The 15,160-nt window shown below is 39.0% G+C and overlaps 1 protein-coding gene and 1 long non-coding RNA gene across 8 annotated transcripts in view; one reads left to right on the forward strand and one right to left on the reverse strand.

Moving 5' to 3' along the window:
• The window catches only part of LOC109064036 (forkhead box protein P2-like), a 98,692-nt gene that overhangs the window by 52,029 nt on the left and 31,503 nt on the right, over window positions 1–15,160 (reverse strand). For 3 of the 7 annotated variants that reach the window (XM_042747366.1, XM_042747344.1, XM_042747353.1), the window contains one exon: window positions 4,675–4,852. The exons of 1 other annotated variant lie outside the window; for it this stretch is intronic. In XM_042747366.1, the coding sequence (XP_042603300.1) occupies window positions 4,675–4,842 (168 nt within the window). In that variant the 5' untranslated portion in view covers window positions 4,843–4,852. Of the gene's footprint in view, window positions 1–4,674; window positions 4,853–8,365; window positions 8,458–12,086; window positions 12,293–15,160 lie in introns of those variants that run through there. 3 more of the 7 variants (XM_042747373.1, XM_042747359.1, XM_042747336.1) reach the window with 3 other exon arrangements.
• LOC122141363 lies at window positions 12,533–14,054 on the forward strand. The gene is made up of 3 exons (XR_006157749.1): window positions 12,533–12,975; window positions 13,670–13,747; window positions 13,896–14,054. It is a non-coding gene; the product is annotated as an uncharacterized LOC122141363 (long non-coding RNA).

A 15,160-nucleotide genomic window follows, 5' to 3' on the forward strand; every position in this document is an offset into this window, starting at 1 on the left:
AATTCCATACAGCCACATGTTATGTGGCCTAAGCACAAATGACCAATCCAGGATCTGAGCTCTCTTTGGTGATAATAGAATAATGCCTGCTGTTGTCTGGGGAGGAACAGAGCATGCACATCCATCACGGAGAGGCTTATATCTTGCAGTGTCATCTCGAGAAGCAGCACGCCTCTATATGTCAAAATACGATGTCTACTGATAGTGAAATGGTAACCGTAAAATACAACAGTAAGTCATCGAAAAGCGTTTTATTTTGTTTCTAGTGCCAATCTTTGTGAGAGCTTTATGAAATAGGGCTCTTGTGAAACCGTTTGTGTGTGTGTGTTATTTACACACTGTAGTGGAGGAGTCTCGGGCCGGTGTGATAAAGCTAATGAGCTTCTTTGTGCTGGAGTGTAAATGAGACAGTCACCTCGCTTTCGCTATCTGCACGGTATAGACTCCAGGGGTGATTACTGCTTTAAATTATGCTCAAGGGCAAAGCGCTATTTGCATCAGAAGGGCTTTTATTTGGCTGATGAGCGGCGAAAGCCGTCATCACCCTGCCTGAAGATGTTGCACTCGCAGCTCCCGGTGGACGATGGGGGAGACGGAAGTGAGACTGGCTGTTTGTGTGGTGTGTCTGCGTTACTTTGTTACTTTCCCCTCCTGAATGACAGTCAATGGACCCCAGAGACACTCCCTCCCATCTCTTCTGAATGCGTGCATGCGTGTTAATGTGTTTGTGGGGTGATGATGGAGTCAGACTCATTGAATATCAATTAGCACTGTGGTTTTTCTCTGTTTTGCTTCTTTTGGTTTTGTTTTTTGCTTCTATTTTGCAGGTGTTTTCTTGGATTTGCGGAAAATCGTTGTGGAAAATGAAACCTCCTACCTCCTTCCCAAGTGGCTCCCTCAACTGAGATACTACCTCCAATTTCATTTGCTCTTACACCTGAAGAATACGGGGAAAATATGGCTGACACTGGCTGTCAGGCGTCTCATCTTAAATTCTCCTCAAGCTAAAATGTCAGGTTAATTGCTGTCATTTTTACACCGGGCCAGTGACTTACACACCACTTCCTGTAACAATTGAAAATTTAAATTGAAAAACAAAAAATACTAAAGAAAATATATAAATATAATATATATAAAATAAACAGTGTCCTGTGCATTTGGACATGACATTCATAAATACATGTGGAAGAGTAGCTAATAAAAAGTGCAGAACTGATCTAAAAATAAATAAATAAAAACAGAAATATCCCAAGAGCCAATGGCATGTATATGTAGTATAAAATACTGCAGAATCTATAACTGAATTCTAATGAATGAAGGTAAAATGCAAGGCGTGTGGATTTTAAAATGGCACTTGTTTTACTAATATACCCCAGAAAACTTCCTCTCCAGACAGGAAGTTAAATTGCAGAGAATGGCTAACTACACTATAAATCCATACAATCACAGATTATTAAACCAGAACAATCATCTAGAGGTTCTATTATATCACATCACATTATCTACAGATCGATGCAAACAGTCTTGTATGCACACACCAGTATACATATAGCAACATTAAAACTCTTTTAACATCAGCCTTAACAAGGCAATTTGACATTTCTGGGTGTTTTGTTTTTTCTAAGAAAGTTTGGCAATGGACAAAAATATTCGATTACAGGCAATTACAGTTATTTTTAATTGGACTTTTTCATCTCTCTCTCTCTCTCTCTCTCTCTCTGTCACACACACACAATACCAAAGTGTGTGAAGTTAACAGCACCTGGCTTCCCTTTAAAAAGCCTCCTGAGGCCAGTTAGCAGGCCCACTCATTTCAATGTATCTGTCTGCGCTCTTCCACTCGCTCTCTGTAAGTCAAACATTGTCACTCTCTCCACTTTCTCTACGGCACTCATCTCTCCTCTCTTCACTCTTTCTGCTTACACTGCCCTTTTCTTCCACTTTTAGTGCGGATTATCTACAGACAGATAACACAAAATCTATTCAAGCAATATGCAGCTATACAGGAATAATACTAGCGATTATTATTAACAAAAAAAGTGTGTGTGTGTGTATGTATATATATATATATATATATATATATATATATATATATATATATATATATATATATATATATGTATATATATATATATATATTATATAATTGAACAATTTAATAAAACAAAATACATTTTATTTGTTATTGTTATCTACTATTAACTATTGTTAAACTAACAAGTAACATTATTATTATTATTATTATTATTATTAATAATAATAATAATAATAATAATAATAATAATAAAAATAACACCACTAATAATTATGGTTAGATGGTTCTATATTGCATTGGCTTTGCACTGTACTCTGCAAGGACAAAAAAGTTTAATCTAATATTATTTGTGGTATAAAATTATAGTATTTAAAATATTACAATTTATATTTCTATTATATACACATTTATAATAATATTAATATTTTATTTTTTAACTCTGTTTATGTGCACAGTAATAATAAAAACAATAAAACTGACAATATTAACTATTGCCACTAACAAATAACAACAATAACAGTGATTATATAATAAATATAATAGTCATATATAATATAATTACAATCATCATCATCATCATCATCCTCATAATCAATATAATAATAATAATACTTATTAGACGCTTCTGTAGCTAGCTGTTTCATTGGCTCTTACTGTACTGTACAATAACACTGAATCTACAATTTATTTTATATTAAATAATTTTGATTTGTTTACATTTTTACAATTTATTTTAAATGTATATTTATATACATTCATATTTATAATATCAATATTTTATTTTTAATGTCTAATTGCTTAATGTAACAAAAACATTTTATATAAAAATATATAAAATAAACTACATTATTTTAAATTACGCTAATTCATTAGAATTAATAATATTTATAATAATAATAATATTTTAATATTTCAGTCTGATACTGATAACAATTACAAAAACTAAATATATAAATATGTAATTGTATACACATTTAATTTTGTAATATTTTATATGTTTATAATAACAACAACAACAACAACAACAACAACATCATTATCATCATCATCATCATCAACTACTAACAATTCACATATATAAACTATTATCAATAACGGTTTAGATACAAGTTTACAAAAACACTTTTGAAGAGCCCAGCATTAACCACCAAACAGTGATCTGTATCTCACACACGCTGAAGTGTGCAGGTTAAAACAGAAGTCAGTAATGAGAAAGCGGGGGGTGGTAGGGGGTTGACCCCAATCAGACGCGTGTGTGAGACACACAGAGAGAGAGACGGCCGGTGTGATGATGAATGGGAGGAGAGGCCATGAGATGGGGGTGCTGTTGTAATCACCAGCTGGAGAGGGTGGCTATGAAGGGGGGTGTTCGGAGGGGCCCACAAAGAGCCGCAGGACACACTTCACTCTACTACACTGATCCTGTCTTACCCACAGGCCCATGGGCTGCTTTCAGCTGCAGTCACCAGCACTGAGCCACTCACTCACACCCATCCACTCACTCACTCACACAGACACACAGACACACACACACACACACACACACACACAATAATATAAAAAATAACTGGCATTTAATAGCTATGAATTTAAGCTCGGGAAAAAAACAACAACAAACAAACAAAAAAAACTAAATACATATACTAATAAAATTATTATAAAACAAATACACTACATTATAAATACACAATTAAAAAATATATAAATATTATAAAAATGTTCCATTAATAAAAACAATAATTTAGGAGTTATTTGGCCTACTTTCAAATATTTTAGTAGTACAAACATTCACATGGCAACCAAAAAAAAGGGAAAAGTATTAAACATCTTGCTTAAGTCCTTGAAAACAAAACAAGCAATGCCTGAGGAATCACACATTCTGTTTTCAGACACATACTCACATCCAATGACACACTTGCGAGTGAATAAGTGAACACACACTCCACACTGCCCGCAGACTATCCCTGAGCTCAGCCTGACCTCTCATGCTGCTCTTTTGGTGAGCTGTCAAACCCATCACTCACTGCACCGAGACACATACATACATACATAAATACATACAACACACAACTGTGTTGCTTTAAAAAGTCAAATAATTATGCATATATATTTTGAGACGAATACAACATGCACTGGTCAGTTAGGGTTTCTGGAGTGAATGAGTTGCCTGGCAGCCCATAAAGTGTTGTGAAGTCAAAAAAGGAGGCCCTCTAGTGGCCACAAACAAAGAAACAGGAGCAAAGCTCCGTACTTCACACACAAACACACATGCACGGCCTTAGCCGGCACACTTCTTGCACAGAAGCACCAAAACACCTCCAAAACAAGTAAAAAACAACCCAAATACAGCCATATTTCTGCACAAAACTCTTGAAATCTTAATGATTACAAGCGAAAACTAAGCTTAAATAAACACTGCCAATAAATAAGAACTAAAATATAATACAAACAAGAATAAAACAATAAAACAGTCCAGTTCCTGTCTAAATGTGCACAAGTGAAGGGTGTCAGTCAAATAGCTGCCTGCTGAGCCCTGTGTGAAAGCAAGCGAGAGAGAGAGAGAAAGAGAGGGAGGGAGAGAGGGAAAGAGACAGAGCGCGGCGGATGACAACGGACGGGGGGAGAGAGACGCAACTTACCTGCTGTTGTTGCAGATGCAGCAGCTCGACTGCGCTTACTTCACTGCTCGTCTCCCCACTTGATCTTCCATCTCTACTGCCAGCATCTAATTGGCTGCTTAGGCTGCTCATTCCATTTTGACTCATTGAACTGTTGCTTATTGTCTCATTGGCCGACTCCTGCATCATGACTTAATACCTAGAAGTGATTAAGAGGCACCAGTTAAGGCTCTTGTTACAATCCCCTTTAGCTGCCTCCTAAAAAATGTGGGGGGGTGGTGGGGGGGGAGGAAAACTGGGGACAAGAAAGAAAAAAAAAGCTTTCCATTATCAACCCCTGCTCCCTTTGCAAATTAAAGCATTTAACGGGGGGAGGGAGTGGAATTATGCATTCACTGTGTAAATGAAGCAATACAAAGAGATGCATGTTTCTTCCTGCCTTTTATTTGCTTGTTTTTTTTATTTTGCTTAATGCATGCTTTTTTTTTTTAACTGTATTTAGTTTTTTGCATATCAACCATCAAACACACAGATAATCATCACATAGTGTGTATAAAAATACATTTAGTGACTTTAATGTGGTGTGAATAATTTCAAAAGGAACATATTTGAAATATAACACGTATGAAGCCTTTTTTTCCTGTTCAAACGTCTTAAAATATCCCTGTTGTGTCTCGTCTGAAAGGAGTTGCTTAATGACGCACAGCTAATCATGCAAAATTAAAATTTGGTACAGGAGGTGAGGGGAGAAGAGGGGGAATTACAAATCACATGCTTCTGTACGGTGATGAACGATATAATGGTCTTTTCTTTCAGCTGAAGCGAAATAAAATTTGCCTGCTAGTCAAATGAGGAGAGAAAAAAGCTTATGTCACTTACAGGCTAGTTCTCTTCCTCCTTTTTATTTTAATCACATACTCAAATATTCATTATTTCCGTATATGTAGTGCCGTCCGCCGAGCACAATTAAAATTCAAACACCAAATTCAAACAGAACAAAAATCGCACACGTCAATTTTTACTCGGGCAAATAAATGAAAAGATATTAAATTAATTTTCCCTGCCATCTATTAGATATGAAAACAGGGGAGAGTGGTGGCTTAAAAAAAAAAAAAAAAAAAAAAAAAAACACTTTCACGAATATCACTAATGATTGTGCTAAAAACAGCATAAATTATGCATATTACCTCTTCTCTGGTAATAAATGTTTTATCATTTTCCCTGCATAAATGTTGTGTACATTCACAGGAACCCTGCTAAGATCTGTAGAGATCCTTGCAATAAATAAAAGAATCATCCGACCCAACAAACGCAATTCAAGGTGTGTTCAGCATAGCTAATATATCCACAAGAGCCTTAATACACACACAGACACACTCCGTCATTCACATATTCATCGAACCTCCTCCTCTCTACCCATTACATATTTTGTTTCTCCCAGAAAAGGACGACGGGCCGTCTCATATTTCACCGCATTCAAACATAAACAATATTAATTACGCTAATGGCAAGCATGCACAATAAAATATCCCTAATCTCGTGTAATGTTTAGAAGGGATTAATTTTTCCAGCAACACTTTCATTTATTTCCCTGACAGTTCTGCCATCCTTCTTTCCACAGATTAAACACATCAATTTTGTCACCTGCTACGTAAGGACAATTAGCAGCGATCTTTGAACAAGAGTGTACAGTAACTCGACAGCCGAGCCATGAAAAAAGAAAAAAAGAAGACCAGCGCTAATCAAACGCACGACACAACAAAGACGTAGTTGTCTAATCCACGGCTGCTTTTCAGATCAGAAAATGACATTTTAACAGTTCTGCTTGTGTCTTATGAGAAACACTAGAAACAAGAGTTTTATTTATTTATTTATTTTTTTTAAAGTACACCACCTAACCAGTATGCACTGGTCAACTTGGGAACAAACAAAAGTCCACAAGAAGGAGAAAGAGGGAGAAAGAGAGAGAGAGTCGCACAGTGTGAGGGCTGACGAATCTCTCCTGAAGAAACACAAAGCTGCCGTAGAGATTAGGCAACTAATAAGTATTCAAATTAGGCATAAATTTTACATGCCCCATGTTTAAAATATTCAGAGAAGGGCTGCTTGATTGCCTTTTTACACAAATTTTATGAACAACGTAATGGAGTGTTTTTTAATGCCACAATGAAGGAGACTAAAAGTTTAGGACACTGTTCTTACTCAAACCTGGAAAAAAGCACTAATTAAAATTCAATTAGATTCAAATATGATTTCTATGAACTGATTATTCCTAGATTTAAACACACGTTTTTAAATAACTAAAGAATAGATTACATTTTCATGTAATATTGGGAAGGAGGAGAAAAAGAAAAAAAAGGGGAAAAAAAATACTTTTTTCACCTTCAAATTTGGTTTTGGGTTTAATGATGCGGAATACTGATCCTGTCATTATAGAAACACGCATTATTAACACTGTATCCTCTAAATCCACATGATCCACAACTGGCGTGTAGGTGTCTAACCGAACGTAATACTCATGCAGATGTATGCAAAGTGTATTCAGAGAGATCAGGTGCTGCTTTAACCTTAATGACAGCGGTGAGATAAATTAATTAGCCATCTGAAGGCAGCATCCAAATCTGCCAATTACAATGTCAATTAGAAACACATCCTCACTCACGATAGTTTCCACGCGATGGAGCGGACGCGAGGAGGGTGGGGGGGCTAACGTGTCTGAACGACACTGAGTGAAGGAGAGGGTCTAGTACAGTACTGTACCGCCTGAGAGAGACGGACGGAGCGAAAGCGTGAGCATGAATGAGAGCGAGAGAGAGAGAGAGGGGGAGGAAAGCCAGCACCCAAAGTCTGTCTTTGTTCATGTCTACTGTAGGACCCCCGTTTCTCTGTCTCTGACCCTTGGGGCCAACTGTCTGTCATTATAAGACACTGTCTTTTCCTAAAAACCCATCGGGGTCAAGGGTTTGTGCTATTGGAACATTCACAGCCCTTGCTAGTCTTTTAGTGTGGAAAAGCTCTGGCCCATTTGACACTGGCAAAATTGGACGAGTACTAAAACACATTTTGGCAAGTCGCTGTGATAAACACAGAGCTTGTGAACTGCTATTACCCATATCATCGTGATAACAGTCATAATTTAAAAGGAAGTCGGTGTGTATTCAAGAAAGCTGATAAAAACCCAAATCGCTGCGTTTCTGGAATAAAAGATGTTATTTGAATCAGTTTCTTTTGTGTTTTTTGTATTTTAAACACTGTAACAGTACCTTGCGATTCCTTTCTGGCTGTGTAAATGTTTGCTCTCGAATCATAGGCTGTGCAAATCTGTCCTTTCCATCAGGTGAAAAATCCCAGACAGGATCTTGACAATGCATTCAAGGGCTACGCCTGTGATTTCAGGTGGGTGGGTTTGCAAAGAAAGGTGTGGGGAGGGAAAGCCACAAATACAGCCCAGATGTTTCTCATACACACACACACTCCTAATCACGGAGGAGTAAAGTTACTCACGCTCAATTGAGCTGAACGGATTTTACAACCGCAAATGTTGCCTCATTATCAAATGCGGCAACCTTCTTATCAGAGCTCGGATAACACAATTCTAAGTTCTCCATCATCTAAAGTGCTCGGAAACTGTGGGATATGTTTTATACATGTCGCCGAAAAGGGGCCCCGGAGGCTGCGACTGTGACATTAACACATTCTCACACACACTCACAGAAATCATCCACTTTCGCCGAGACGCACTTCATTTTTCCCCTCCCGTGGAAACCGGCGGCCCTCTCCCCTGATAGGACACACAGAACAGACCTGAAAAAGAGCTTGATGATTATTTCAGGGAGGCATCGGAAAGGCAGACTCTGTGATCCAAGAAGCCTAGTCATTATCAGTGCATTGCTCAGGTGCCCAGAATCCTAACATTATTACAAGGAAGGGTGAAAAAATACTAAAAATTACATTTCACAGTCTGCTAGCTTCACCCGCTCTGATTCAGTTAAGATATGGATACCATTTAAAATAATCACAAATTCTGTGCTCCACTGAAATTAATTCATCATTGCCATAAATTACAATGCATACAAAATAAAGTAGCGCGGCTCTGCTATTCTCCAATATTTAACAGTCAGGAATGCTTAATAAATCAAAATGCCAGATTTGGAAAATGATGATGCAAAGTCTGAATTTCATCCTGTGCATCTGTATTACATGTGAAATTGAGAATATGCTAATTAAAAATGCCACTGAACTGTTAAAAAGTTAAACAATGCATGCCAGCAGTCTTTTTTTGGCTCCTTGGGGTCGCCGTACACCGTTAATGACTCTCCTCTAAACCTGAATGTACTGTAATATTACAGAAACCCTCTTCTCAGATAGAGGGATTTCAAAGTGATTCACAATGGATGAGATTATAGAGTAAAAAGAGCATGAGGGAAATCATATTTATACCACGAGTTCAAAAATGAAAAGGGAGGATGAATACAGCGCTTTTCAGGATTAATAGTATGCAAAGTAACTGAATCAAGTGTTGTTATCAGTGGTAAAATGAGAACATTCAAGAAAAAAAATAATTCAATTCACGATAAATAGACCATCTGTGATTCGATTCATTCAGTGCTAAATGTTCAGAACTTAATTCTGGGCTATTTACATTAAAAGAAGGAGAAAAGGACAGGGAGAGGAAAAGAAAGAGAGAGAGAAAAAAGCACAGACTAAGGGGACAAAGAAAACTGTGATAAACCCTGAAAAAGCTCTGAAACACAACCAAATCCTTGAGAAATAAAAATACACATAATTCATAAATGCTAAGCAACATGACCTACAAAGCCGGAGTTTTGTTCAGATTTCCCAGCACTTCCAGAAAAAGAAATCAGTGTTTCAAGTATTTTCATTTGATCCAAATTCTACCCAGCAAGCACCTCCCTCTTGAACGAAAGCAGCTCCAAAAGTGGGTGACTAGACAGTGACGCTGGTATCTCACCAAGCAGTCCCTGTGCTTGCATTTTGGGTAATTTTTTAATTAACTCAGCCCACCTAATCACCAGTAATTGACCTATAAACGTAGGAGGCCTCATTGTCTGCTCCAATCATCAGAGGCAGGAAGAGAAAGTCTCTCCCTCGCTCTCTTTCTCACTATTTATCCATCGTCTTACACTATTTACCTGCCTCAAATGCATATTTCATTTCATTTCATGCCGCAATTATCCTTTGTGACACCGGCTGAGTGTGGGGCGAGATGAAAAGCCTTGGGGTGAAGGGGGGCAAGTGCATTCGCCCCTGCCTGGGATACGCGGCCGCATTAACGACCGGGACGGCCCTGGTGCTGCCACACAGACACGAAGCCGCGGAGAGACATAGCTCATGGTGACGTTTCCACTTATTTGAGGCTGATTAGGGTCATTATGTCGCACCGCTCTGATTTATGTTGTCATTCTTTCAGCCCGGTCCTGCATCGATAGATCTTAATGAATTGGTAAATAAGGGTGAAGATTACACTTGACAACACCCCAACATTTCTCATTCATACCTGACAAGATTTATGTAACCAATTAGGGTGGTAACAGGCAAGATTGGTCGAGAGAAAAATAATCTTTCCCGAGGAAAATTACCCCGAGTCTAAAACCTCGACAAAATAGATAATGGGCGGTCTTTAAGGGAGACTTAGTCACAGAGCAAGAGCCCGGGCTGAAGGGTTCTCAGAAGTGCTTTTAAAGAGGGAAGCAGCTCTTGTAGGACTTTCAAATTGATTTTTTTTTTTCTTAAAAAACCAACCACACGACTGTAGGAACTTGAGCACACACATGCCAACCGCACACATGCTAATTAATCAGCCGCCATCTGCATGTCCAAACCAGAGGCCATGAAATCAATGAATTAAAAATTAACCTCTCTCCAACAAAGAAGCACTTTAATGTGCAAATGTGAACTCAAGGAGGTAGATTGCAAACTAGTACAATGCACACACACACACACACACACACAAAAAAAATACAAATCAATCATTTCTCCATGACTTCACTGTGTGATGATGCCTCGGCCGAAGAAATCCATTTGCATTTTTTAATAGTCTGGTATTTCAATTATTTACTTTACATCTGTGTGGCAAGAGTAACCAGTCGACTCATTTTACATTAAAATATCAGATAAAAAAAGGCTGATCATCAATGAGCGCAGACAGGCCGAGGAGGACCCGGAGGGACGTGGGAGAACAGAGGGAGGAAAACGAGAGTGATGCTGGCGTCGTCTCATCCAGCTTCCCCCTTCAAGCACATGCAAATAAGGCTGTGATGCTTAACTGCATCATTTATGGGAATAATAGCGGCATCATCATTACGGGACTCAAATTAAATTACATCACAATTAGCATAACAAAGTGATTGGTTAAACTTTCAAAACAAATACCTGCCTTGGCTAATGAGCGATGTTAATTGCCACATACAAAATGTAGGTAAATGTGTTTTTTCTTTTTTAAATTGATATTTTAATTTTTGTTTGTTTATCGTTTTCTTTTTATTTATTTTTCAAGAGAGTGTACAATGAGTCATGAAAAAAGCACATTGAGGGGATTTGCATAATAAAAAAAAAACTAAATATGCAGCATTTAATTTTATCGCACTAAACAAGCTATTACACACAGACTCAGGAGAACAATGTAAATTATCCATCTGATTCTGTATACAGTATGTACTAATCACACAGCTCATTATACATCAGAGTATTAAATTATAAAGAAGACCACATTCACATGCCAGCACAAAGCCATATAAAAACTTAATAATATGCTCACAATAGCCCAATAGCGAGCGTCACTCACCCTTATGAATATTTAAGTAAACAAATTATCTGCCCGCCTTTGATAGGGATAATTAGTACATGAGGGCTAATCATTTTACTGACCCCACCTCCAAAATAGGACAGGCTCGTTTTAGTTTTAGGTGACTATGAAATCTTTACTCTTTCAAATTAAAAAAAATAATAATTAAATCATAAAAAAAAAAACACACACACGTACATCTAATTAGAATTTTACAATTATTAGCCTACAAAAAATTACAATAGCTGCTCACAAAACTATTTAACTTTTAAAATACAACATACAAAAAACAATAAAAATGACTCAATTAAATTTCCCATCAGCAAACTGCAAACTCCACAAACACTTCACTTCAAATAAAATCACCTACTAGGCAAAGTCAAAGCACAGTGTTCTTCGGCACACGCTCACACACACTTAACAGCACACGCGCACACACCCGCACATAACCACATTCATTATCGTCATTTCCATTATCACCAGCAATTAACCCACAGATGAAAGCAGCCCACAAACCAAGCCGGAGCATGGCACAAGCCTTGAGGAATGACAGCGAGAGTGAAAGGACCCAATGGATGGATGAAAGTAGCAAAGCATGGATGGATGGAGGAAAAGGTGGCTTTATTACCTGCAGGTGAGCGGTGTGGGACAGCAGGCTGGAGAGGGTGTTTCGTGGAGAGTCGGGCATCACGGGGAAGAGCGCGCGATTATCAGAGTCATCACTCCAACTGTGTTTATACAGACTCGCATCATAAACAAGCGCCTCTTTGGCCCCGTCCCTCACGCGTTGCTCATGCATACTTAAATCGGCAGTGCATCCATAAAGAAAAAAAAAAAAAAAAAAAAAAAAAAGACCCCTATCTCCTGACAATTATTCCTTCATCTCCACTTGTCACCGAGCAATTACGACAGCGCACAGACAGGGCCCAATAGGAGACGCGGGGCTTTGGGAAGCCGTGCGACCGGCCGGGAACGAGGGGAGGTGATGAAAAAAGTGCCTAAAACGGAAATGTCTAACCCTGACCTGGAGCTTTTCTGCCTTTTGTGATGCACTAGAAATACTGGCATCATTAGCATTAAATCTCTCCGAAAATTATCTAAAAATGTAACTAATCATTGCAGGTTTTACTGCTTCTGGGCTTCGTAATCTAAAAATGCTCTTCAAAAATGTCCCTCTCTCCTTTCTTTCAATTTTTTTTATTTTTTTTTTAAGAAAGGAAGTCTTTCATCTTGCTGACCAAGTTGCTGACTGAAATAAGCGAGTGTGCGTGTGTGTGTGTGTGTGACCGTGCGCACCAGCGACTCTCTCACAGCCTGTGTGTGAAGCCGAGGACTCGGATCGCGCTCCGCCAGCAGCCTCGCGTTGCTCTCATTTGAGCACGCAGCTCACAGCACACGCACACACACTTTCTCTCTCCCCTTCTCCTCTTTTTCTCCTGCATTCAGACTCCAAGCGAGATGGGATTTAACACACGCGGCTAACTGCGGAGGACGTCCCGAGCCACTAAAAACGCGAGGTATGTGTTCCTGCCTGCTTTTTTTGTATTCATTCTCGCTTGAATGTGGTTAGCCAGCATGCAACCTTCTTGTAAGTCTGCAAACAAACTAGCATGCTTTGCGTTTTCCTAACTAAAACCAAAACATGCAACAATCTCAGCCGGGAAGAAAAAGTAACCTACCTTTTAAAGAACGACACACAATCCCACTCCCTGAAGGTAGAGGCATTTGAAGATATACTTAGAAGCCTTGAAGCATTAACTTGCATCAAAAATGAGGAATAGGATGCCACTGGTAGGCAACAGCATCAGAGCAAGAAAAAAAATAGGAGGGGGGGAAGAGAGAGGTGGGGGGTATAAAGAATGAAAGAAAGAAAGAACTAGCTGACGTTCACTGTCAAAGCCATCATCAGTGAACTATTTACAGCAGTATTTACACGAGCGACTCTTGCCCGATTACGTCCAAGAAACCCGTGGCATTTTTACGCCTGCAATTAAAACAAATCAAGCAGACCTCTGATTGTTTTGGCACCCGAGGACTAATCGTACACAAAAATCAGCAGTTTGATTGTCAGGGTGGGGAGGTGGAGGGGTGCCACTTCTTTTCCTGTGTTTTCCTTTTTCGCTTTCGAGACAGATGGAGGGCTACTTTAGCAAGTTGAGTGATAGTATAGTTGAAATAATAAATAAATACGCCTGCTGCTTTCCTTATTAGGTCAAGCTAACCCAAAAAAATCCTTACGAGGGAAGTATTTGACTGAGGAAGGACAAAAAATGCTTGGAAGCCAGATGGGTTTGCAAATTTGTTTTTACACATGCATATTTGCTCATTTACTGCATGTAATTAGACCTTCAAAATCGTTCGCTTTCATATGTCGTATTGTAAACTAATGGTTTTTGTCAACCCTTTTTTTCTTGTTCTCTCGCCCTGCATGCCACAGATGTTTCTCCTAGCTGCTCCCGCAGACAGGAATCCGCTCGCAGAAACGAGAGCCACGCTCTCCCCTAGGAGAGGAGTACAAAGGCCAGTCTGCACGCAGCAGATGCAAAACCAAGTCCATCTGCTGCAAGCTTCCAATTCGCATTCGCGTAGATGCCGCTGGAACTCGCTTAATCGACTGCAAGCTTCCAATTCGCATTCGCGTAGATGCCGCTGGAAATACAAAAGACTGACATAAACGCACATGATTTATATGGAAATTTATATGGACAACTAAGTAATTCTGTATTCAATCTCTAGTAAAATCAATTACCTCATTTTCAACTCTAGAAGGTCTTAAAAATATGCACATATCACGGTGAGCAAGAACTTCCACGTTGTGCACGATCCACCCAAGCCAAGCATGACAGATTTGTTTAGCTTAAAAAAAAAAAAAAAAAAAAAAAAAAAAAAACACACACTCCAATGCTCCGTAAGACCACTTGAACTCCCCGCTCTGAGCATGATATAACAGGCTCAGAGTAGCGCATTATCTACCAGCTCTACTGGAACATATTTTAACTGTATGATATCATTAGAAACCGCTGAGCCCAAGCGAATGCTGTTGCTGGGCCTCCACCCCTCCAGACTAGGGCAAATGCTTAATGAGGAAGTGTAAAAGGTTGCACTGGCAGGCATGGCAGTGTCTCAGCATCACCGGAAAGAATTGCGTCTAATGCGTGATATATACATTTCTACCCAAATGCTATGCCTTCACAAGACAAACAGGCCACTTCAGCTTTTAGAGCTTGTTAGCTACTCTCAGTTCTCACTCATATCTGGTTTTATTCCGTCTGTCTCTCACTTAACTCCCTTTTTTTTCTCCTCATTTCACAGGGCTTTGGACCACAAGGTCAATGAGGACAAACAATTCCAGCAGCGGCTGTGTTGGGTGATGGGGGATGGACTCGTGTAGTGGTAGAGCTGGTGTCTCCGAGTGCTGGCATAATTTCCATGGCAACCCTCCTAACTATTAATTTTCAATTAAAGCAGACACAAAATGCCCTGCCCCGAGCCTCTGGAAGGTGTGAAGAGGGGGAAACCAGGCATTTCTGGAGCCATAACACCACTGGGCTCATTCATAGTGACAAAAATCACACCACTGAACATCTAAGTCCTGTTTTTATTTCACAATCACACCAGTGAGCACACCAAAACCACAACTGAAACTCATGCATGCTAAATATTAGTGATTAATTGGATGATATTTGAACTATTATGTCCCTT

Source organism: Cyprinus carpio, chromosome A4 (genome assembly GCF_018340385.1).
Source record: "Cyprinus carpio isolate SPL01 chromosome A4, ASM1834038v1, whole genome shotgun sequence".
Taxonomy (NCBI): domain Eukaryota; kingdom Metazoa; phylum Chordata; class Actinopteri; order Cypriniformes; family Cyprinidae; genus Cyprinus; species Cyprinus carpio.